A 26,892-nucleotide genomic window follows, 5' to 3' on the forward strand; every position below is an offset into this window, starting at 1 on the left:
CCCTATTCACTTGTTGTGACTCCTAAAATGTCTGATAATTAGTCAAATTTAAATGATAATTACAAAATACTTGAGTGCTAAATTTGACCAATCTGTCATTTTTAAAGAGCAAGCAGAAGTTGTTCCAAACATGTGGTATCTCTGAAAAGCCCTGAATGTGCTCTTTACAGGACACCCAGGCTCAAACTGTGACGTGTGGAGTCAGAGACATTCACTGAAATATGACAGTGACACCCATGAGGTTAAATGTCTCACGTGTGCACTGCTATGATGGAGCTGGTGCTTAGCCTACACTCTTAAAAATAACGCTTCTTTATTGCCATCGATGGTTACCTTTAACATCCATCTTTAGATCTTTAGAATGTTCTTCCCCTGTTCACTGAAAGGTTCTCGGGGAACCAGAAACGGTTCTTCTGTGGTGAAACCCCCTGTATGTTTATGATCTGAGCTTTACTGCACCCTCAGTGATCTGACTCTGGAGCCGGGCCTGAGGCAGGTTTCAACAAGTACACCAAAACCTGATGCTCTCTGACGCAACACACTGGGACATTTCACACGGAACGAACAAATCAGATCTTACTAATCATCGGTTACATTTTACAGATGTTATGACACCAATTTTGTTAGTTTCATTATCAAAAATTATAATACTTTTGGAACCACAGGTTGACATTCTTGCTTTTCATTTTTTTATTCCTAAGTAATTATATTATTTACAGACCAGACCAGTAATTTCAAGTTGTTCACATTTTGTTTTAAATGTAATATTAAGTCAATGAAAAACCATTTAAATAATAACCATTCACACTTTTTAAAGGATAGCTCACCCTAAATGAATAGTGTCTGACTTTCTTAACACAAAAGAAGGTATTGTGAAGAGTGTGTGTAGCATCACGTCTATAAGCATAAGATCAATCACATCTGGACATACACAACATAAAGAACAACGATTTATACAAGTTCCAGCCCTCTATTTTTAAAGGGAAAATCAGCCAAAAAGATTTCATATTTAGAATATTTTTAACTAAACAAAACAATCACAAACATTTTGATTTGTTAAATTTGTGAAAGAAAACGTAAAGGAAGTTTAAATAAATAAAAAAAAGCTTCATTCAAAGCAGAGCTGAGGACAAATGCTTCTGAATTACAGCATTACCACTCAATACAATATTTCTTAAAGCTGCACTATGTAACTTTTCCGTCCGCTAGAGGTCGCCGATTCCAAACAAAGGCGTAGTTTGATGATGGCACGTTTGAGCGCAGGGACATGTGGTCTTCAGCTCACAGCCGGTGGGAGAGAATTGGGCAGAAATCATGTTGATGTGATTATTAACGTTACTGTAGTGAAGCAGAGCAGGACCGAGTGTTGTGGAGCTGAGGAACCGCTGGAGCGATTGTTAATAAGATGAACGCAACACACGCCTCGCGAGCAGCGGGACTTTTATTATGCCACAGTTCACAGTCGCCACTTCCGCTCCTCCGCTCATGAGTGTGAGGTAATGCAGCTCTGCTGATCATATTAGACTCATCTGAGTGTGTTGATGGTGTGATGACGATGGCGTTCTCTCAGCGGCTGCTATGACACTTGTTCACACTGCAGTGAGAGTACAGCGTTTCTGCAGAATAAAACCGCAAACCGAGGGTAACGCGGATATGATGTCATCGACAGGCCACGCCCTCACACGTCCCGGTTCCTCGGTTAAAATAGCAATTTCTCACGATTTACAAATAGTTGGAAACATTTGGGATATTGTAAGTACTCGACTGAACACAATACATAACAATGGAAAGGCGCGTTGACGCACGTCTGGATGTCCTGCGGTGCGGAAGGCACGTTTCCGCCTCATTCGCGTGTTCAGTTCGCGCGAATGACGCAAATTGAGCGTCTTGCACGATACGCGGGTTTTGCGCGAGTGGTGCTTTTGTGCATTCACGCGTTTGAAGCGAATTCGCGTCTGACGCCCGAGTTGAAAAATTTTAACTTTGCCGTCAATTCGCGCCACGTTAACCAATCAGGAGCCTGCTTGATGCTGTCACGTGGTAAAGTGACGTGATGAGAAACCCTGCATAATTAAAAAATACTACTATTGTGTCACAAAATGAGATTTTAAGACTTTTTCCGGTGAGAATGTAGTAGTTTAAAGCTCAAATCTGTGGTTTATTTATAAAGAGAGCGTCTATTTAAAAAAAAATTGTCTTGTGTTTTTGGAGTTGTGAGATCCAGGCGATCACCGGGGCACTCAGCGCTCATTAACCCCGGCGAGAGCAGCCTTTCCTCGTCCAGTCCTTCTGCCGTCTGCCGCTGCTCTGATGGCTTGTAATTGTTCGTGTGGATCTAACGGGCGATATTTGGTGTCATGAATCTATAATTTGTTGTCTGCCAAATCGTTTTGACTGAGGGCAAAGAGAAGTTTCATAATTTATGTATACTTATGTTAACTATATTTTAGGATATGTAAATACACATGCAGTGAAGATAATGAAGGCGTTGCCTGGACCACATTTGTGTGGCTATTAATGTTTAATATATATTTTTAATGTAAATGAAAAGAGGCAGAGTGGTGTTTGGACGCGGTGGACGCGGACGTGGTGGACGCGGGAATGGATTCAAAAGGTTCACGCGTCAAACTAGACGCAATTTTGACGCTCGATTCGCGTTTGGTGTGAACGCAACATTCGGCAATGTATATACTGTATATATATTTCCTGTGTTTGGCAGTTTTTTTATTTAAGTGGCATATACAATATTTACAACCATTTAAAATATCTTTCCACTTTTCTCTGTCAATCACAGGCATACAGAGCATTTACTGGTCCTAAAAAAATATGTTTGCATGGCAAAAACTGCATTGATTACTCATAAAATGATATAAAAGGTTTGATCATCCTCTAAGGCACAGTTATTGATGAACATAATCTGACCAAACTAATGTCCAGGTCTCTGGACTGTTACTTCTCCTCTACACTGTGTTCAAGCACACGTTTACTCTCCGCTGAAGGGTGTGTTCATCATGTCCTTCATTATCTTTTATTATTCCTGACACTCCTTCAGTGTCTCCTTCTCACTTCTGCCTCCACGGGGCTGTAGTTCACCAGTGTTGTTCTGTTGATCTGTCACCGCTGATGAATCTCCACCTCCCTCAGTGCTGATCTCATTTCCTGCTCTGACTGTGATTTTCCTTCATTGCCTGTTGTTTCTTGTCCTCTGGCAAAGACATGTCTTTGTTTGTGTTGTCTGGATCGGAGTTATTTACACCACATTCTTGTGTTCATTTTTGACTCGTTTCTGGAGGATTTGTCTCCTCCGTGTCTTGTTCTGGCTCACTGCTCATGTCTCTCTGTCCACCATCTTCTTGTGGAGTTTGCGCTTCAGTTTCTCCTTCAACAACCTTTGCATGATCATCACTCAGGTTACAGCTTTGGTCTTTATCAGTCGTATCAGATTTCACTGCTTCATCTCGCTGAGACGCACTGTGTTTTGTACAGTCTGGATTGGCTTGTTCGTCGAAGTCTTGCTTTTCCACAGATTTCTCTGGGTCATGATCTTTTTCTTCTGGAATTTGTTCCTGGCCATCTTTCTGTTCCTGGTTTATTACAACCTTTTCTTCCTCTCTTTCTTCTTCTTTGTCTTGGTCTGTGTGATTACTTAGGTCAGTTTGATTGGAGGATGAGGCACTACTGTTTATAGGTTCCTTCTCCAGATTAGCTGGTAAATCTATAACAAAATTGATCAAGATAAGAAACCTCATTCAAAATATTTTGTTCAAATGACTAATGACAATATCAAACTTCTGAGTCTGAACTGGTACAGTTGAAGTCAGAAACGAACCCGCTGGAGCACTGGGAGCTTCCCCATCAAACGACTGATCCTTAGCTGGTCCTTGGCAAGGTTCAGCTAAAATGAGAATCAAAACAGATGTTTATTTCAGATTTTCCTGCAGGGGTTTATTTTTTTAGACAAACCCATCTTCTGTATTTTACCTGTGTTTGCTCTGACCATCCCATCATGGTTTTCCTCTTCACTTCTCTCATTCTCCTCCTCACCACCTGCATCTTCTGTTTTCTGTTTGTTCTCGTTCTGCTGCTCAGGTGATTGATCACCATCGTCACTTTGGCTCTTCTTCTCGTTTTCGTGCCCTTCTTCGTTTTCTTTATCCATGTTGTTTCTTTCTGTCACAGCAGATTGTGGACTCACAGTCTCTGTGTCTATGATTTCAAAATTGAACACAATATGAATTAGTAATTGTGGGTCCCAGTCTTCATAGTAGCAACTGAGGGTGTGAAGATTGAAATTTTATTGTTTAATGTTATTTTTATTTAGTATTATTATGTTTTACTATTTTTCATAATTATTTGTATAATGTACAATGTAAAGTCAGACTGTGTTGTACATGTGTCCCAAGGAAAGACATGGATGAGCTATATTTGTTACAGGAATGTGCATACTTATAGAACATGTTTCCACTGATGCATACAGTAGCATGCATCTGTTCCTGATGTATTGTCAACTGATTCTTTATAAGGAAAGTGGATTGTGCAACATATGTAAGCATGAAGTATACGCTCTATTTTAAACATGGGACGCATGTTTCTCTTCCTTCTAAGGAAGTCTCTTCCTAGTGAGATCCTCTGTTAAGTAGTATATAACATCCAAATTGAGTGTCCTGCCTCAGATGGGAGATGGACGATGAGAGATGAGATGGGAGACGGGAGAGAGAGACGGGAGACAGGACAAGGGATGATGAAGAAGGGAGAGGGGAGAGAAACGGAGGAATGGAGAAACATACAGCTGAGACAAATAACTTTTCAATGTCTCTACTATGTCTGACATATACAAATTATAAAAAGAGATCTCTTGGCAAATTACTGGTATCCGGTCCTGTAATTCAATCATAACGGGGACAAAAGCTGAATTTTCAGATCAACAGGGTGCTTTCAAACTGGCGGTGTAGTTCTGAACGGGGCACGGTTCACATGATAAATTGCTAATGTGAAAGCTGTCATGCGTTCACACCGCCGCCGGCGAGAGCGTCAAAGTGGCCGGAAGTCATTCATTCTCAATGGGAGCCCGGCGGCGAGCTCCGGCGAGAGCGGCGCGGCGCGTCTTGGACGATTTGGGCGTCAAGGAGAGTTGAAGTCAGGTCAACTTTATGGTAATGAGCTATGACGCGGTTCGGCGGCAGCCGGCGGCAACCAATGGGAATGTAGTAGTGCTCCGCTTGAGATGATTCTAGAGAACGCAGCGCTGTAAACTTCGGTTCCTACCACAATGATTTCATGAGGTTATATTATACGGTTATACCCTACTTGTGGTTAGTCTGCACAAACGCAGATCAACATGAGTGTTTGCTTTGCAGCCCCTTTAAATGCCGTTTCAAAAAAGACCAAGCATTCGATCTACGTCAGAGCGGCAGCGCGTCCACGAATCTTCTACAGCGTCGATGGCAGGGCGGCCAGAGCGAAGTTTGACGCTCTCGCCGGCGGCGGTGTGAACGCACAGTTAATCGTTGCACGCACAGATTCTGACCAACACTAATACAAAATCGCATTCACAATTATGTCTCTATTTGTACAAAATGCTGCACATTCATGTAATTTTGTATTTAGCACACACAAGTTGAAAGGAATTTGTTTGTGGATAATTGTGCATTAATCATTTTATTAGTAAAATCATCCCATATTCGTCCAGTGTTCAGGGAGAAGCGAGAGGCGATCGGACGGTCGGATGAATTTCTGGCATGTCAGTTCTTCTGGTCGGCCCTCGTGCAGGTATCGGACAGCTGAAGCGGATCTAGAACTGATTGCCCTGTTGGCGTGGTGAGGGGAAATAGGACAATCAGTCCGTAGCCCTGCTTCAGCTGTGCCTGTGCGATAAGCTCACGAGGGGCGGCCACAATTACATAATTCCAATTTAATCTTTAATGCAGCAAGAAAGAAAACGAAAGAAGAGTGAGATCTTTAAGTTCTGTAGACAACTATATCAAACTGCAGAAATTTAGCAAACTGCTGCGCCTCCAGTTCGTGTTGTAAAATGGATAATCTCTTCCAAACCATAGTGTGGCCTATCCAGCTCCTCTTTTATTAATTTAGCTATTTGATTATTAATTTAGCTATTTGATTATTAATTTACTTGTTTCACTTTCACACTTTGTTTATTTACTATTAAATACAGTATTAATATTAGATAAAATAAGATAGATATTTTCACCTTGCTTTTCCATTAATTCCTCCTATGTGTCTGCAGGTGCTTTAAAAGGAAAAGTCTATACTAAAATTCATTAAATAGTCTTGAATTTAAAATCAACGTGTTTTAACTGGAATGTAAAGATTTTGATCACATTTCCATTTTAACTTCATTTTGTAGTACATTTGTAATGTATAATTAGTCACATTTCCAAATATTTACTAACATCCTGTTGTTTTAGGTGCATTACAAGTGAATGCTGATAAAAAGGAGGCACCGGAGTGTATCTTTGCTGGGACGGTGCAAAAATGGCTCCGTTACGCCCCTGAAAGGCTTGGGGGCACTGGTCGTGGTGGAAACCCCTGAGTTTAGAGTATTTCATTCTTTCTTCTACCTTTTTTCTTTCAGTAGTACTGTCCCATTTCTGTCTTTATTGGCGAGTTTCCATTTGTATTTCCATTTTGCAGATGCAGGTGGTCATGTTTTTCACTTGTGTTATAAATTCTGATGTAATTGTTTTAAGTCAATGTGAGATTTCCTGTTGAAACTGTGGGGGCATAAATAAATACATTTGCATGTAAACTGAAGGATGTTGTTTACTTTAAGTGACTTTTTGATACAAAATCATATCAATTGTAGCCTAACATGAAAATTAACTGGCATATAATCCTGCTGTACATAAAGCAAGATTGATTTTATAGTGTTTCTATGTTGATTCAGTGTTAAATAAGAGATTTAATTAAAGTTGAATAAATACAGTTTTTATGGCCATCTTGATCTATTTTTCATCGTTGAAGTAACATTATTTCAAGGTGCAAACCTGATGAAAAATCAATGTTAAATATCAACATTGTTTCAATGATAATTTGATTAATGCATTAACATTGATTCAATGTTGATTCAGTGTTAAATAAGTGATTTAATTGTAGTTGAAAAAATATTGATTTTAAGCCCATCTTCATCTATTTTTCATCATTGAAATAACATTATTTCAGGGTGCAAACCTGACGACTAATCAATGTTAGATTTCAACATTGATTCAATGATATTTTAGTTGATGCATTAACATTGATTCAACGATGATTCAGTGTTGGTCTGCTATCTGGATTGGGTCACTTTTTTTCTGTTATACACTTATAAACTTGCATATATTGTTATGTATTGTGTTTTATGTTTCTCTCTCTAATCTCCAACTGCTGTGAGAAGCAACTTCAGAATAATGACTCTTTCTGCAGTCAAGGTCGGTTAGGAAGTTTAGAGAGTCAGATATGTTTCCAATTTAAAATATTTACACACGTCAAGTGGGCACAACTATTATGGGACGTCAATGAACAGGAATGTACTTATATGATAGAAGGAAGTAGGAGATCTTATGATAATCTGCTCATTTGTTTATCTAATTCATTTTGCCTGTCTTTGTTTGCTGAAAAATTAGATTTGTCTGAATAAATAATCTGTTTCGATTTTCAGAAATAAATTTGGCTTGATCATTTTACTATTGAGTGGCCTGACTTTAATCTGATGGGTGAATTTCCACCACAAAGTACATTTGTATTTAGCAAGACAATGATATCAGATGAATTATTCTGTAAAGTTTCCAGCAAGAATTTTCTGCCAGTTCCTGTTCTCTTTATTGTAAATCAATTGAGCCAGATTACAGAGAATCTCAATGGCTCTTGGAGCCCCTGTCCCATTTTTGAAACTCTATGCTGATTGGATTAGGACTGGTGACACTCTAGAGTCTGGGGTAGGTCTCTTTATCTGGATACCTCATTTGCATGCTTTGTTTAAGGATGTAACCCGTTTTCTTTGTCTCCCCTGCCCCCTAAAATCTATATAAACTACAATGAAGATATATCTTAAGTCTCCTGGTCGTCACATCTTAGTTTCCAACACTTGTCAAATCAATCTTTCCGGAAAAGTCAGCTCTAGCTGGTAAACACCTTGAACTCCCATTGGTCTGTTGCGATTATGTAATAGGTAGGTGTGCGCTTTTTGATTTTAAGCAATCTATTGCATAAAGTACTATATAAATAAATGTGACGTGACTTTACTAGAGTAAAGAGCTTGAATTGCAGAGCTTGTGCAAACATTTTTCGCCGCAAGAGGTCTCTTATTCAAAACAAAGACGTAGCTTGATGACGGCTTGATTTGGTGGAGCTACTTCCGCTTTTTCCGCTCATGTGTGTGTGTAACGCAGCGCTGTTTATCATATTACTCACATGAGTGTGTTAAAGTGATGTTATAATGCAACTCTGTGTGTTGGCTATGAGACACTTGTTCACACTGCAGTGAGAGAGATCATATTAGGCGGTAAAACATGGGACTCACGGTAACTCAACAACACCAGATTTACACAATACTAACTGTGTTGAGCTGGAAAACAATGATCAGTTTCAGTCCATCAATGACCCAAACAGTGTCTAATAAAACACATCAGATATTAAAGCGTCTTTGGGGTTTCCATGGTTTCTACAAAAATCTGGAAATTGAGGGTATTTCCTGGTTAAACGGTCCTGTCCTGGTTAAAAGTGCTTGGAAACATTGGGATAATGTACGCGTACACAAGTCAACAAAATATGTAACACTGTTCTAGTGATTTTACATATTGTTCCTTTAACAGAAAATGACTCCTCAAATCGGGTGAACAAACCCTTAAAGCTCCTTCAGTGTAAATTTAAATACATTACAAAAGTAATAAAAAATGTTGTTATATCCAGATGAGAATCAAGTAATGTGTATTTTACCTGTGTCTCGTCTGTCTATCATTGCCTCTCCTGTCTGATTATTATCTTCAGTTTTCTGCTCTTCTTGTCTCTCGTTCTGATGTCCAGGTGACTTCTCTCCATCTCCGCTCTCTTGTTTCGGTTTCTGAATTCCCTCTTTCTCCTCTTCTTCTTCATGGCTTTGTAAGGATGTTTGGCTCCCCTTCTCAGTTTCATCAGGTTTGCTGTAAGTGTTTTCTTCTGCTTCATCTGCAGATTTGCTGTTCTTCTCAGTTTTGTCTAGTTCTCCTTCATGTCCTTGTTCTTTGTCCTCTTGGTTTGTTTCTGACACAGATTGTGGACTCTTGCCGTACAGGAATGTTTCCTTCAAAAGTTTTTGTTTTTCCTCTGAATTCTCTGATCCATTGCCCTGTTCCCCTTTTTTTTTAGCAATAGACTCTTTTTGAGGGGGAAGTCTGTTGTGACTAGGGAGTGTGGCGTCAGACGAACCTGAGACAAAAATAACAAATAATATTAGCCGATTCAAGCATCATTCATTCTCATTGAGAGCTGAGAGTGAGTTTATAGTGCTGTCCATATGACGTCAGCATGTCTAGTGATAATAATAATAAATCATTTGTTACCTGCCATAACTTCCGATGGATCCTTTTTCAGCAGGTTGTGGTCTTCACCTTCATTAACAGAACACATTTTTTCATATTATATAAATTTCTCATGCAAGGGCTACTCGATTACAGCAAAAAATCCTAAGCTACTAAAATGATTCAGTCAAGAGCAGTGAGAGATTTTCTCTTTGTCTTTTGTTGTTTGATCAACATTAAGGACACAGAACGCAGCAGGTTTATTAGGCTGCTGTTACTTTAAGACCGAAGGCACAGATCCAGTACACCGATACACATTATATGTTTGTGTGAATTCTCATTAAAGGGCTGATGAACTGAGAAATCAACTTTCCCTTGAGCTTTTAATATATAAAAGTTCATCATGATATAAGAATATCCTGTAAGTTTCAGAGCTGAAAACTTCCTTGTTAGTCAAAGAAAAGCTTCTATTGACACCAGGCCCAGAAAACGAGAGCTCTCAGAAATATGTCGACCACTGACGTAATTGGATGCAGAAACGCCGCCTCGACAGATAAATATGTACGTCTGATTCTGTAGCCCCGCCCACTGACTCGTGGAGCTAAAAGGACGGATCGCGCTAGCGAGCAATAAACATGCCGAAGATAGCCAGATATTGCGCTGTGCCTGGTTGTGGAAGAACACAGTTGCTGCATAAGCTTCCTTCAGATTCTAATATTAGGAATGAGTGGTTGAACTTTATTTTTAATGAAGATCCAGCTCACGTGCTTAAGACATTGCGTGTTTGTTCGCTTCATTTAACCGCTGATTCGTTTGTAAACAAGACACAGGTCGAGACTGGATTTGCAGACATATTGAGATTAAAACACAATGCTGTGCCTTCTATATTGGATCCGACAGGAACGGTGCAACACACTTATGCGAGTAAAACATGTTTTTATATGTGTTAGTATTGCATTGTTACAGATGGTTTGATATCTATTGATTACATACCTTAGCACGCTGTCAGGCTGGAGAAGCTGTTATTGGTTCATTCGTGATCAGACTCGGACTTGTAACGGCAGGGCTTGTGAAGTGTGTGTGGGAGTGTGTACGGTTCGCGGTTATATTCACTGATCGGCCGACCAAGCGTGTGTGTGTGTGTGTGTGTGTGTGTGTATACGGTTCGCGGTTATATTCACATCGGGCCGACCAAGTAATACAAAAATAACATTCCTTTCTTGTGCGCACGTGTGTGTGTATGGGTCACGGTTATTCACTGATCGGGTCGACCAAGTCTGTGTGTGTGTACGGTTCGCGGTTATATTCACATCGGGCCGGCCAATACAAAAATAACATTCCAATCAATCACGGGTGGATGAGAGATGAATCTTTGTGTTTGTTTGATGAGCCCTGTGAGCGTTTCCCCAGACGATTCCCACATGTACTGAGGGGAGCTGAAGCTCATTAAATATGCAAATCTTATCCAATCCTAGCCATGGGCGTTTACTTCCAAGTGTTCAGTGCAGCACACCCATAGAAACCGAGCGTTTCTTCAGAGAGCCTCAAAACCAAGGCAGAAAATAGCCTATTACTTATTCATTATGATGTTTCTGCATGTAAAAACCACGCGAACGTCATAAGTTGACAGAAAATAAAAAAGCCAGTTCATGACACCTTTAACCTCTTAAGCTCTGGGACCATTTTTGGGGATTTCCGTCTGGATTTGGCCGACCCAAATTGAAAGGCTTCCCATACCCACATACAGTGTCTCTAAATACACAATTTTGGTGTCATTTTACAGGAAACCCTTTGAAGTTACATAAACCACTGCTAAAAGTGAAACATGTAAGTATAAGTTGTCTGAGCTGTAATAACACCCCCCCCCCCCCCCCCTAAAAAAAAAGAGGCCCTTTTTGATTTGTAATAAATTCTTGTTTGAAAGTGTGTAACTCAGGCCCTGTGAGCTCTAGCACCCTGCAGACAGTTTGGGCTGTTTCCACAAGATTCCAGAAAATACTGGAAAAAATTATTTTGTCTGTAACATGTATGCAAGATTTATACAAATTAATCTGAAGGGAAATTCTTTTTCCCAGGGTTTGCTGACATATGCTGGAAACAACCAAAACTGTCTGTAGGGTGCTAGAACACACAGGGCCTGAGATATACCCTTTCAAACATGAATTTATAACCAAACAATCAAAAAGTGCTGTTGTTTGTCTGTTTTTTTTAATATTTTATATGTTTATTATATCACACACAACATATACTATCATATGTATCACTTTCAGCAGTGTTTTATGTAATTGCAGGGTTTTCTGTAAAATGACATTGGGATATTGCATTTATACCACTGTATATGGGTATGGGGTCAGGGGGGGGATTACATACATTTAATATTCCTCCCTACAGATCTATTTGAATAAATCTTGCATATATGATACAGACAAAAATCTTTTTTCCAGTATTTTCTGGAATCTAGTGGAAACAGCCCAAACTGTCTGCAGGGTGCTAGAACACACAGGGCCTGAGGTACACACTTTCAAATCTGAATTTATAACCCAAAAATCTAAAAGCGTCTCCTTTTAAAACATGTTCATCACTTTTAGCAGTGTTTTATGAAACTTAAAAGGGTTTCCTGTAAAATTCCACCAAAATCTTGTATTTAGAGACCACTGTATATGCATAGAGCTCCTCCACAGACATTTAACATTTTAATACTTGATGAGCTAATTCCGGTCTGCAGAGAAATCAGACATTTGACATATTTGTTGACAGTTTAGGCGTGAACCCAGAGGTCAAAGTTTACATTATAGTTAAAAAATGTTTTTTTGTCTTGTATTTTATCTCAAAATAAAGGATGTCATTTTATTCCACATGGAAATGAGCGGAAATAAGTGAATACAGCCTCTTATTCGCTTACGAGGCAATCATAATGCTGCCGTTATTTTAACATATATAACTGCTGCCGTTATAACGGCACATTTCAAATGTGTATGTGCTTTTCTTTCTTTCTTTTTTTTTTTTTTGAGCGGTGATGAAATATCTTGCTCTTGTAAATACTTGCCAATATTTCAGTAATACAAGTCTAGATCTTTAAAATGCATCCAAATAACAGCGAAGCACAGCCGCACGGTGCTCTGCAGTGGCCAAAAAGGAAATAAACAGTGAATTCTGAAGTGATATATTATTGAAAACTCAGAGATGTGGATTCAGACGGAACCACACGACCCTGGTGTTTGTCAAACAGTAATTAAGTTAGGAAATTCGGCTGGAGATTTTTACACGGGTGGTGGGAGAAAAACACTGATATTCTGGATTAAGACGACAATAAAATCACTGACTAGCCCCTGTAAATGATGAAAACACCGTACGACCGCAGGACAAACAATTACCGTCCGAATAGAGCTTACAAACCCCGACTGGACGCCCATCGGTCCCATTCCATTCTTCTAAAATGCCGCCGCGCGAGTGGGGTTTGAAGAGATTGATGTCGCCTGCGTCTGCGCAGTGCGCCCTGATGCAACCTGAATGAGACGCACAGAAATACTGCAAAATAATAATAAAAACGCGACTTTTTCATTTTCATCAACATTTTCGTCAACGAAAATGAAGAGATATTTTAGCATAATTTTTATTTTGTGAACCACATGTAGTCTCGTTTTTATTCGTCATCGTCACATGACCAGCATTTACGTTGCGTCTCGTCTCGTTTTCGTCATGTGATAAAGGTTCGTTGACGACGATATTTAGTCATACTTTTCGTTGACGAAAGCAACACTAGATGCAAGGACGTGTTGCGCAGTGTTTGCTTTGAAATTACCAGTTGACGATGCATTAAAAGAGCAATGGTTATCCAGTTTATTTATTCTTTATTCATGCAATTTTTAAAACAAGTTGTGTTGAAAAAAAAGTTATGTACAAAGAATGTTATCACTCTTCTGAAAAGAATTAGGCATATAGAGGGCCACTTTCCACTCCATTAAAACAGGTCAATATTTGTCCCGCTGTTTATGCTTTGTAATTAATGCATGTATTTCTGTTGTGGTTTTAAAAATGTTATGAAATAAATATTCAAGTTTAATTATCATGCGTTACATTATTATTGAGTAAAAATAAGTCTTAATTTATACATATTTGTTTAAAGTATAGGCTATAGGCTAAATTAAAATAACGTTATTAACCGTTATTTTTTCAAATCAAACCGTTTTCGGAACAGTAATGTTTAATGAGGAACGCAAAAACGGAAACATTAAAATATCGATTCTGCTCGGAGTAAACCGATTGATATTTTTTTCCATTTTTAAGCCCTGCTGCAAATATTATGTTGATTCTGTTCTGTTTACCCTTAGAGGGGTTATCGCTTTCCTTGGTGCCGTGACCCGGATGGGAGTGAGGTTTAGGGGGGTAAGTGTAACTGAGGCCAGCTTGTAGTCGCTGTGTGAGTAAACCTCACTCCTCTGATCTCAAGAGACGCTCTAGCGACTGATGCTAGAGGTTAGAGCGTCTGACTCTCATGCCGATGGACCCGGGTTCGAGTCCCGCTTGGAGCGGGGTGGTTTGAACAGGAGGGGTTACAGCTGCATGGATGCGCAGGAAATTCTTGCCCAGAACAGAACCATACCACCAGTCCAAACTATGCTAATAGTTAATCAATCATCTTTGACGATAGTGGTCCTGACAGAATTACAGAGGAAGGCGCGCCTCGCATCCTCTGTCCCCATTGATTTAAAATAGACTTGCTAAAGCATGTGCTCAGTTTTATGCGGGATAATTGAAATGAATGGGGAAAAGTCACAGGAGAGGAGACAATGGCTCCATCGCGCTATGATTGGTTTGTGCGATAAATCCCGCCTCTTGTTTTCGTGTGCATTCTGGTATCGGCCTGAATGAAGACGAGGATGGTGTTAATGGGAAGACTAATTAATAAGTAAATAAACAACTCAGCCACTTAAATAACACCGCTTTATGTCACGTCAAAATCAAAGAACCTCAAGTAAATTATGTGTTTTGTTTAGTTGTCTAATGTTTTTTCTTCAGAATCGTGGGAGAAAAAAATCGTGATTCTAAGTTTATCCAGAATCGTGCAGCTCTACAAGGAGGATATTCAAAATTCAAGCACAATTCAACCCTAGAAAGCATAAAAGTTCAAGCATTTTCCAAACTCTGTCCAAAGCTGGATCTTACCATTCTCAGGGTCCATTGTTTCTGACAGCCTTGCTTCTAACCCATGAACATGAAAAAAGAAAAAGAAAGGATAATTGTTCATCTTTGTGAGACATGGTGTACACAATGACAGATGTATTTGGAAAGTGAACTGTTGAAAATGATTTTCATGGCACTTACGCTTTTGTTTTTTTCGTCTGTATAGGAATATTGCCAGTAGAAGGAGCAGAATGAGGAGTATTGTTACTATTAAGACCGGAACAAGCACAATAGACCCTGCCCTGCCTGCACACAAAACCATTCAAGACACACTGTAAAGCATCTGCTTCAAAGTCTCAATGCATGTAAAAAAAAAAACAGTGTTGAAGCAAAGCGCTAGCAAACCTATGGGACAGTCCTTCAGAGTAAACTCTGCACTCTTGCTGTTCGCTTGATTCTTCACAGTGCAGGTATAAACGGAGTCACGGTTTTCCTCCTGTTCGTTGACAAGAAGCTCTGGTCCCGACTGAACATTGATATTCGGTCCACTCCATTCATAGCTGGGCTGAGGCCGGGATTCCACCGAACACAACAGTTTTTTTGAAGCATTTGAACTCTCATATGGTTCACAGGTCACCTGAGGCTCTGGCAGAGCATCTAGACCCAAAAGCAGAGAGGTATTAGTGATAATCTGTTGATATTTGGTCATTTTGAGATTAGTAATCAATAACTAAAATTGACCAACAATTTACCTTGTGAGTGGGTAATGCATTTTCTCGGTTTTAAATATTTTTAGTGAATTTATGAGTAAGTACTGTATTATTTATGAGTAAATATTGTACTTTAAACAGGTATATTATTTCATAACATTTTCATCCGTACTTTATGAATGGTTGCATACAGGATTAGGTGTGCTATGCATTACATTAGCTGTTCATGTCCTCTCCACCTTGTACTGATGGTCAATTTGATCGGTTTTGCCAGTTAATCAGCACCGATGATAACCAATTGCTGGAACAATCGGTTATCTGCAAAAATCTGTCCGATCGTTTTTCCGGGTTGCATCCGTAGCTGAAGCGGCTGATAAGGGTGCACTGTGATTATACAGTACGAGAGTGGCCTCTAGAGGCCATATAAAAACCATCACTGGAGTTTGTTTTGACACGTGAGGCTGTGCTGCACAGAGCGGGACACTTCAGATCAGGGCCGTAACCACCATAGACATTGAGGGGGGCAAGTCCCACCCAATAGTTACAACCCCAAATCAGAAAAAGTTGGGACAGTATGGAAAACACAAATAAATAAAAAAGAAGTGATTTCTAAATTTACTTTGACCTGTATTTCATTGCAGACAATATGAACAAAAAATATTTCATGTTTTGTCTAGTCAACTTCATGTCATTTGTAAATATGCATCCTTTGCTGTCATTCAGACCTGCAACACATTTCAAAAAAAGTTGGGACAGGAGCAATTTAGGGCTAGTAATGAGGTAAAATGGTTAAATAATGATGTGATTTGAAACAGGTGATGTCAACAGGTGATTGTAATTATGATTTGGTACAAAAGCAGCATCCAAGAAAGGTCTAATCCTTTAGGAGCAAAGATGGGCCGAGGATCGCCAGTTTGCCAACAAATACGTGAGAAAATTATTGAAATGTTTAAAAACAATGTTCCTCAAAGAAAGATAGGAAGAGATTTGGATATTTCACATTCAACAGTGCATAACATAATTAAAAGATTCAAGGAATCTGGAGGAATTTCAGTGCGTAAAGGACAAGGGCGCAAGCCTCAGCTGAACAACCGTGATCTCCGATCCCTCAGGCGGCACTGCATCAAGAATCGTCATTCATCTATAAGCGATATCACCACATGGGCTCAGGACAACTTTGGCAAACCTTTGTCAAGTCCCACAATACGTAGTTACATCCACAAATGCCAGTTAAAACTGTACAGTGTCAAAAGGAAGCCCTATGTTAACAGTGTCCAGAAGCGCCGTCGACTTCTCTGGGCTCGGAGGCATCTGGGATGGACCATCACACAGTGGAAACGTGTACTGTGGTCAGATGAATCAGTATTTCAGGTATTTTTTGGGAGGAATGGACGCCGTGTGCTCCGGACCAAAGAAGAAAAGGATCATCCAGACTGTTACCAGCAACAAGTCCAAAAGCCAGGGTCTGTCATGGTATGGGGTTGTGTCAGTGCCCTTGGCAAAGGTAACTTGCACTTCTGTGAAGGCACCATTAATGCTGAAAAGTACATAGAGATTTTGGAGCATAATATGCTGCCTTCAAGAAGACATCTTTTCCAGGGACGTCCATGCATATTTCAACAAGACAATGCAAAACCACATTCTGCACACATTACAAAGTCCTGGCTGCGGAGGAAGAGGGTTCGGGTACTTGACTGGCCTGCCTCAGTCCCGACCTGTCTCCAATAGAGAATGTGTGGCGCATTTTGAAGCACAAAATGCGACAACGAAGACCCCGTACTGTTGCCCACCTTAAGACTTGTTTGCAGGAAGAATGGGACAAAATTACACCTGAAACACTTCATCACTTGGTGTCTTCAGTCCCTAAACTTCTTTTAAGTGTTGTGAAAAGGAATTGCAACATTACAAAGTGGTAAATGCTTTACTGTCCCAAATTTTTTTTAAATGTGTTGCAGGTCTGATTGACAGGAAAGGATGCATATTTACAAATGACATGAAGTTGACCAGACAAAACATGAAATATTTTGTGTTCATATTGTCTGCAATGAAATACAAGTCAAATTAAATTTAGAAATCACTTCTTTTTTTTTTTTTTGCGTTTTCCATACTGTCCCAACTTTTTCTGATTTGGGGTTGTAGAAATGGCCAAATTGTCCTCCCCAATATTTGAAATTCTTGCACTGCTCTCCTGCACTCCATCATGCAGTGCTCTGTATGTTAGATGTTTTATGACAACCGTTTTATGACAAAAAGGTTTAAAAGGTTAAATTTTTTGTCTGTTCTGCCTCAGGTCTACCGGCGTTTGTCAATGTCAAAATGATTGACATGGCCAATCAAATCAAAGTAGGCGGGGTTTACGTTCTCTTTTTGGCTCATTTACACCGTGTCCTAACAACACACGACGTCTTTTCCATGTTAATTCGAGTTTTTGTCCAAACCAGCGGCTGGAACAACAACACTATACATAATCTCAGGGAATGTTTATGTGCTTTATTTAATGTTAAAAGCGTGTAATGTGACTTTGAATATCATTTAGTGCTCAGCTTTGTAACGTAGTCGTACTAAAAGCAACAATGGATAAATCACCTCAGATCTTGAAATATTAAACAAATGGAAACAAGAACGCTCAAAGTGTGAACAAACAAGTATATTCTATGAACAAAGATTGTTTTAGTGTTTTCAGTATGTATTTTTAGTAATGTTTAAATGGTGTAATATTTGTGAATTTGATTATGTACTTATCCATTTCTTTGCGAGTGCTGTCAAGATTACTCTCTGGGGCCGTGCACTTGCTGCCCGCCCACACGCTGTTCTGATTGGCTGTGGTTTTTGATTGATTTGTCGCATATCGTAGTCGCGTTGCTTCTAGCGTGGACAGACAAGTTGCTTGTCGCTGGAATCTTATCGCGTCGTGTGTAGTTAGGACACCGTGTTACAGTCTTCACAGCGCATCGATCTATCGTGCACATCGATCTATTAATGCCATTGCGGAGACTCTATTCTTTCCGGTGAAATCACAAAACAAAATGCACACAAACGTGTCCATGCTCTTAATATACAGTCATTGAACAGCTTTGATTTTAATGAAGAAGAAAAAACTATATGAGGGCGGATTAGAGCCTATAACCTTCGACACGGTTTACAAAAATTCTCCCACCAGACCACTAAGAAAATCGAATGTGACCTGCGGATCTATGCATTTATTCACTAACGGGAAGAATCTCAAGACTAACGATATATTTGATGCAAATATTATTCGCAAATTGTCCAAAAATTATTATTTCCCAACTAGAATTAGACTTAGAATTGCGTTCACTGCCATCAATTTACACGACTTTATATCCAGCTGGTCGCTTTTATGCATTCGTTATCCAGCGAAGTTGCATTTTTAAAGGGGTGATGAATTGAGAAATAAACTTTCCCTTGACCTTTTGATATATAAAAGGTAATGGTAATATAAGAATATCATGGTGATATTGAATTTCAACCAGCAGTTTCACCCGGACGGACGGACGGACGGACGGACGGACGGACGGACGGACGGACGGACGGACGGACGGACGGACGGACGGACAGACAGACAGACAGACAGACAGACAGACAGACAGACAGACAGACAGACAGACAGATAGACAGATAGATAGATAGATAGATAGATAGATAGATAGATAGATAGATAGATAGATAGATAGATAGATAGATAGATTGACTGATTACCCAAAACTGTCAGAGTATGGCTGGAGGTCTGGATTCTCCCATTGATCACAATGTCACACTGATATTGGCCACTGTCTTGGCTGTTCAGATTGCTTATTGTGAGCTGTCCCGTTTCAAAATCCACCACCACACGATTTCTGAACGAGCCGTACGCCACCGCCTCGCTCCCGTCGTACTCCAGAACCTTGTTCTCATTGTGTTTCCACAGTATTTCTTCAGGGTGTCCACGAATGCTTGGAGTAAGTGTGATGTCTTTTCCAGTTTCTTCATAGTCATCACAGGAAACTAAATCTACAGGAGATGAAGGAGAGACACCGATAGTGAAGGTTCAGCGGCTCCATCTCAAAAATAAACTCGGGTCATGTTTTACACCACAATCAAAAGACACATATAAGACTTGGGAGAAAATTAAGCATATTTTATTATTTGCATCGTACCATATTTTAAATTTTTACAATTTTAATCAAATGTTTAAATGCATCAACAAGACATTTCCCCCAGCATTCTCATTGCCATAATGTGTCTGTGTTTCACTATTTAATGTCAGATTGAGATTACTGTAAAACACTCTTAATAATAATAGAGTACAAAATTGTACCTTTTATGGTACAAGTGGCCGTCACTGGGGTGGTGCCCTTAAGGGTATATTTTTGTATCTCTAAGTCAGGGGTAGGCAAGTTCGGTCCTAGAGAGCTGATGTCCTGCAGAGTTTAGCTCCAACCCTACAAAGCCACCACAGTATAAAACTCATGGCTCCCAGCATGCATTGCAGCATTTAGTATGTCACCATTGTTGAGATTCATCTGCTGATTCTTGATATGTGTGTGCATCTAAACTTCTTCCCCCCTAGAATGTGTTTAAAAATCAGAATTCAGACCTTCTGATCTGTGGCGAGAAAGTATTGTTGGTGAATATTATTTATTAACATTTTTAGTCAGTGATGAGTTTAGTCAAACATTTTTCTTCATGATAATTTTTGTTTATGGCTTTTGATCTTAACACACACTCTATCATGAACACCAGATTCAAGGACTTTCAATTACTTTTTAAAGCACCTTTTATTTTATATCAAGCACAATACATATGATAAACATATGTTTGTTGCCATTCTGGACAGTATCAAAGACCTACCGAACCTGTATTTATCACTGCAGTAACGCTAAGGTATATACTAACAACAAAAATAACATTTTAGGGGCATGTGACTTTTAAAATCCAATGAGGAAAAAGGCTGGTAGAGTGTACAAGAGAGGGGGCGAGTTTTAACAAGAGATGCAGTTTGCAGCTCTTATTCCTGCTTTTACATACTGGTTTTAGTTATTTTTTTTACAATTCATTACTTAAAATTTGAAAAGATATGGACAAGTTAATTGCTAAATTATTATTAAAATCACCTGTTGGACATGGTACCTTTTTAAAAATCAATTTGAAGGCTTTTAAGATCTTTTTAAGACCTGCACAGGGTGAGATCAGTGTTTATCGAAACATCCTAAACCATAAAATGACTGTAAAAAAAAAAAACACTTAAACAACTTTACAGTTGAGATGATAAGTTGACAAAAACAAGTTTTATTTAAAAAAAAACACATCATATTTCAGCCTTTAAGCCATTTTTAAAGAAAAGGCAAGAATCAAAATTATAAGTGATTATACGTATTCATCTAAAATATGATTATACTTAATATTCTAGATACCTTAATTATTCTACATTTTTGACAAGCAGATTAGCTCCTTGTCGATCCACCAGTTAACATTTACAACTCTGTGTGTAAGCGGTGTAAAAATATGGGTTAATAAGCATTAGTCTGAACAAACCAACTGATGCACTGTAAATGCAATTTCACTTTTTGACAGTAGATGGCGCTTATGGAACAACAGAAATAAAATGGTTTCCCCGGTAACCTCTGTAAACAAAGGAGCTGCGCTGATAAACACTACTTTATTTAACCGTTATTCGTTGCAACTTTGATAAACCAATTTTTATGTAGCTCAACACTGACCCAGCATCACTGAATTTGCACTTCCCTGGCACTAAGCTAGTTAAAAAGCTGCCCATTGTGTGCTCATTATGCAGAGCTGCCTGCACGTGATCACGATCCATCCGCTCACGCAGAATATTTTCAGGTTTTTCCCGCTTCCTCCCCAATCAGTAGCGCTGTTCTGTTCTGGCTTTGGCAGTGCATAAAGGCCAATTTTTGTAATAGCACCATGTTACTCTCAGGGTACCTGCGTGATCTTAAAAAGTCTGAAAGGTCTTTAAATTCAATATCAAAATTTTAAGGTCTTAAAAAGTCTTAAATCCGCTGAAGTATTGAGTTCTAGGTCTTAAATAATTTTAAACGGGTCTTAATTTTCCTACGTCCATGTAACGCTACCTCTTGCTCATTGAAATGATCCCGCAGCATTTTAGAGAGAGTGTGTGTGTGTTGTAGTTAGTTTTTTCGCTAGTGAGAGACTAACATGCATCTTATATAGCAGCCAATCAGCTTTCGTGTTATTGGCGCGGGTCTCTTTCGGATTGTACCACAGACACATCAAACAGATTTTATTCTTCAGTTCTCCATTTCTTCCAGCTCAGGCGAATCTTTCTTACCTGCCATCTCGCATAATGACCAAATAAAAGTATGATATGCCCGATAGCACTAAAAAAAGAGTTTAAAAGCGATGTAAACCCCGAACTCATTCGCTACTGACACACGGACCGATGTCAGACTGGCCGCGGATTCTGTGCAGGTGTTTGCCGCCTGTCAGCGCTCGCGCGAGTGAACCGAATCTAGGCTCATTACTGTAGGTCTTAAAGTGAAAGCAACCCAATATAGCCTAGCCTATACCCGCTCCTGTCTGTGTCGTTAGTATTAATCAAACAACAACAACGGGGAAAAACAAACAGTAGCTACCTAAACTTAAAGCACTGTTTGTATCTGTATATTTAAGTTGTATTTATTTTTCCTATTGTCAAACAAGATTCATGCATTGTGTTTGTTTTATTGCCATGTGTGACTATTGTGCATCTAACATAATGATATGGTAAATGTGGCATCCTAATTATGAAAAAAAAAACATGCATATTTCTGAAAATGACCACCACAAAATCAGTAATTTTGATCTCACAAAAAATTTATATACATACACACACACTACCGGTCAAAAGTTTGAGAACGGTAAGATTTTTAAAAGGTTTTTAAAGAAGTCTCTCCTGCTCACCGAGGCTGCATTTATTTGATCCAAAATACAGCAACTGTTTTATTGTGATTTTTTTTATTTATTTTTTTACAATTTAAAGGTCCCCTTCTTCTCGATTCCATTGTTCAAACTTTAGTTAGTGTGTAATGTTGCTGTTAGAGCATAAATAATACCTGTAAAATTATAAAGCTCAAAGTTCAATGCCAAGCGAGATATTTTATTTAACAGAAGTTCCCTTTCAAAGCCTACAGCGAACGGCTGGCTTGGACTACATCCTGGTACTTCCTTCTTTAATTACGTCAGTAGAGCAGTAGAACAGACTAACCTCCGCCCACAAAGAAACGCGAAAAAGGGGGCGCGGTCTTGTTGCTGTCCCACGTGGAGAAGCGGACGGTCGCGTGGAGAAAAGGAACTGTTACGTTGAGTGTGTTTATCGCCATGTCATCGAGACGCTGTTATTTTCATCCAGGAGTCAAATCACCTTTGTTTGGCTTTCCCAGGGACGCTGTAGAGATTATTGAACGCATACATCTCTCCGTTAAGAGGCGTGACCTTTCCAACGTGCGCTAAGCTGCTGTCGAATCACAACACAGGAACCGCTTTCACGTGCGCTAAGCTGTGGTCGAATCACAGCACAGGAACCGCTTGCAAAATCAGAACTCGTTACGTATTTCTGAAGGAGGGACTTCATAGCACAAGGAAATCACCAGCCGTTTTTAGGACGGTGAGAACAGCGGTATACAGATAAGTAAATAGTGTGAAAAATACTGTGTTTTTTTACACGCGAAACATGAACACATGTTATATTGCACACTGTAAACACAATCAAAGCTTCAAAAAAACACGAAGAACGGGACCTTTAAAATAACTATTTTATATTTCAATATATTTTAAAACGCAATTTATTTCTGTGATTCAAAGCTGAATTTTCAGCATCATTGCTCCAGACTTTAGAGTCACATAATCCTTCAGAAATCATTTTTTTTACTTTCTATTTCAAATAAATGCTGTTCTTTAGAACTTTCTATCCCTCAAAGACTCCTAAAAAAATGTTTTACACAACTGTGTTCAACACTGATAATAATCATAAATGTTTGTTGATCATCAGATCCTCATATGAGAGTGATTTGTGAAGGATCATGTGACACTGAAGACTGGAGTAATGATGATAAATTCAGCTTTGATCACAGGAATACATCACACTTTACTATATATTCACAGAGAGAACAGTCACAACAGAACTGTCACAATATTACAGCATTTTTGTATTTTTAATAACATAAATGCAGCATTGGTGAGTAGAGCTCAAACTTTTGACCGGTAGTGTGTTTGTGTATTAATCCTGGTGGGATTGAGCTGAGGAAGTGCAGGTTTACTAATACTTTGTTCAATTTGAATAAATTATTATTTTTTGAATAAAAGTAATTTTGTCATTCTGCATTTCCTTTTGTACTTTTTTTTAATTGCGTGATATCAATATGTCTTAAATTTAATTCATAATGGTCTTGAAAAGGTCTTAAAAAGTCTTAAATTTGACTTGAAACCTGCAGATACCCTGACTCTAACAAAATGTATTTCATGCTTAATTCAAGCACTTTCAAGGACCTATGTTTGTTTTCAAGTACTTTCCAGTCCTTGAATCCATGTCTCTGAAAGACTTTCAAGGATTTTCAAGAAGCATGGGAACCCTGTAAACAGATTATGTGTTTTGGTAACACTGTATCAAAAACCACAAACTAAACATAAAAAGCCAAGAGTCAATCTGTCCAACTAAATGAAACACTGATCACCATAATGATGACCATTTTCAATAAAACATCAACATCTAAACCCCTGTTAATTCTCAATAAGGGCTTCTATAGATGTCTTTCAGGGTTGGAGCCAAACTCTGCGGGACAGCGGCTCTCTAGGACCGAACGTGCCTACCCCTGCTCTAAGTAGAGGAAAACAATGGTACAATTGTACCCTGAGGACCAGTTGTGTACCTTTAAGGGTACAGTTATACGTTTTGTTCCCCAAGGGGAAAAAAAATCCCCAAATTGTACCTCTACTGTACCTTTTTTTCTGAGAGTGCAGTAATCTTTACTATACAATTAAAGATACTGTAATACAACATTTGTAATGTTAAATAAGACAAAATCTATTGTTGACAAACAACAAATCACATTTTGATATAAATCTTTATAATTAATTAAATATTAATTATTGTATTAAATAAAGGTTTTGTGCTTCAGTTATCTGTGTTTATCTGTCGCACAATAGCTCAAGTACAAAGTTCAGAGGAAGTTCAAAGAGGCTTCACCAGAGTTTACACGCCTTTAACTTTAATATTTCAGTCTGGCTTCAACTTCGCCTCAAATACTACCATAAGCTTGAGTTCAGTGCTTGACCTGCTCACGGGAACAGTGTGTCTGTCTTCATCTCCAGTGTGAGAAACTGTGGACTTACCTCGAGCCAAACACAGACATGTCATGTAAACCAGAGTCTGCGTAACGTCCATCTTCCCTCTCGCCTCGAGAGTTAGTTTCTGTTTGACCCGGCGCAGAGATCATTAAAACACATTTACTGCACCAATCTCGAGGAAATGCTAAAAGCCGAAATAAATAAAACCATTCTAAAGTCGCCACACTGTTTTGAGGCAATGAGTAAGAAAGTTTGGGGACATCCGATTAAAAGGTATCGAGTGACACTGAAACTGTGGGCGGAGAGTGAAGGTGTAACGCACCTTTAGTGACGACCTGCCTGATGTTATATAACACATTAATGTCTCTCTCATGATCATCTTCACAATAAAAGCGATCGCAACACATCACACGAATAATATATTATTGCCGAAGCATTTTTATTTTATTTTTTAGAATTCGTCAGCATGAAAACCTGCTGTTTGTTGACAGTGATTCGAGAAGAATCTCCTCATTAAAAAATATAATTATGTTATAAAATATTAATAAAAAATATTATTATAACATATTTAATGAACGCAACTTTAATGTCTGATGTTCCCGTGTTTTTTCTCCTGGCCTCTTCTGGTCATGGATGGGTGTCACTGTTTTACTCATACACTGTCAAAACTTTTGAGTCATTTTTAACATAGTTTTTAAATATATTTTATATATTAAAATACTGTCATGAATAAAAATAAACAGTAAACTCAACCCACAGCGTTTTATTATTATTCAACTTTATTTTTAACAAAAGAGCAGAAGCCGCCATTTAAAACTTGAAACTCTCGGTGTCAGCCTCCATTATTTATCTGTGCAAAAACAGTTCACTGAGCTGCTGGATGATGTAAACTGGTATTTGTTTTTTTTTTATAATTTTAATTTATTAGGGTAATAAACACACTATAGTTTTAGGCGCAATTATTTTACCGTTTGGGTCATTCCTGTTATACAGTGACTTTTCTGTCCCTATGATTTAGGCCTACTTACTCATATATTTTATAAAATGAGTCACATATTTATAAGAAATGGCTTAAATTATAAATGTAGGTCTTCTTTATCACTTAAACAGATATAATAGACATTAAAAATACTATTTTGTATTTTACACACAATTTTCACTTTTTATTGATATATGCATTCAATTTTATTATGTCCTCAGTGCAAAGTAATCAACTTTCACAAGAACTATAAACCATGAAATGATCAAAATCTCAAAATATTTTTAGATTATGTTATAGAATAGGCTAAACTGCCTCTAATCATAAACATCAATAATCATGTTAAACTTTAGTTATTTTTTCTACAATTTTCTTAATTAACCGTGTCCCTGAAGTCATCTTCCACCCTGTTAGGATGTATTTCTCGACTTCCAAAAAAACATTTATTTTTCCTGCTGGAATTCAACCGTACAAAATGAAATAAGCTTCAACTCTCACTCACTTTTTTTATTTATTTTTTATGTAATCCTGCTTGTCCCACTCTTAAAGTTCCACCCTGTTAGGCTGTCTAATATAATAAATTGTATTTAGTGTATATTGCAAATTCTATATACATATACACTCTAAAAAAAAAAGGTTCTATATGGCACCAAAAATGGTTCTTGGCTCGTAATCATAGGGGAACCTTTTTTAGTTCTATATAGCACCAATTTTGACTAAGGTGCTATATAGAACCACTGAAGCACCAAAATTGGTGCTATATAGAACTAAAAAAGGTTCCCCTATGATTACGAGCCAAGAATCATTTTTGGTGCCATATAGAACCTTTTTTTTTTCAGAGTGTATGTGTATATATAAATATTATATATATAATGCAGGACAATGACGGAAAACTCATCCACTGTTATACTTGGTTCCACCCTGTTAGGCGGGTCATTTTTAAATAATAATTTGACAGCAACATTAAATGTTTTGCATACTTATGTCTTATTTTGAGAGGTGAGGAGCATTAACAGCATATACAGTATATGTTTTTGAATACATTTTTAAAAATTATTTACCATCCTGTTGGCAAAAATGGGTACAAAAAGTACCTGTTCTTAATAATCAAGACATTCTATTCATCAATAATAGTTGTGTTACTATTTCAAGAATAAAAAACAATACCATGATGGCACAAGGGACATATACTATCCAAGAAAAGCTCATTATTGTTTAACATTTACATTATTAACATTTTGTGATAACTATCTGTATGTCCCTAACAGGGTGAAACACATTCACT

General features: G+C 38.4%; 1 protein-coding gene across 1 annotated transcript; it reads right to left on the minus strand.

Moving 5' to 3' along the window:
- Positions 1 to 701: 701 nt before the first annotated feature.
- Positions 702 to 24,979, minus strand: LOC307129031 (uncharacterized protein). The gene is made up of 10 exons (XM_079821150.1): positions 24,674 to 24,979; positions 19,043 to 19,333; positions 15,021 to 15,272; positions 14,817 to 14,921; positions 14,658 to 14,693; positions 9,534 to 9,581; positions 8,932 to 9,399; positions 3,982 to 4,206; positions 3,830 to 3,895; positions 702 to 3,715 (listed from the first exon to the last, which is right to left on the minus strand). The coding sequence occupies exons 1-10, from the start codon at positions 24,723 to 24,725 to the stop codon at positions 3,270 to 3,272; spliced, it is 1,989 nt and encodes a 662-aa protein (XP_079677276.1). The 5' UTR covers positions 24,726 to 24,979; the 3' UTR covers positions 702 to 3,269.
- Positions 24,980 to 26,892: the final 1,913 nt, after the last annotated feature.

Source organism: Gobio gobio (assembly GCF_949357685.1).
Source record: "Gobio gobio genome assembly, chromosome: 7".
Lineage (NCBI taxonomy): Eukaryota > Metazoa > Chordata > Actinopteri > Cypriniformes > Gobionidae > Gobio > Gobio gobio.

Excerpts from the sequence above, each read along its gene's own strand:
- LOC307129031 (XM_079821150.1), bottom strand. The coding sequence starts at position 24,725 with ATGGACGTTACGCAGACTCTGGTTTACATGACATGTCTGTGTTTGGCT. Across the intron at positions 9,400-9,533 it reads TCCATCGGAAGTTATGGCAG|GTTCGTCTGACGCCACACTC; the intron begins GTAACAAATGAT and ends TTTTTGTCTCAG. Across the intron at positions 4,207-8,931 it reads GATAGACAGACGAGACACAG|ACACAGAGACTGTGAGTCCA; the intron begins GTAAAATACACA and ends TTGAAATCATAG.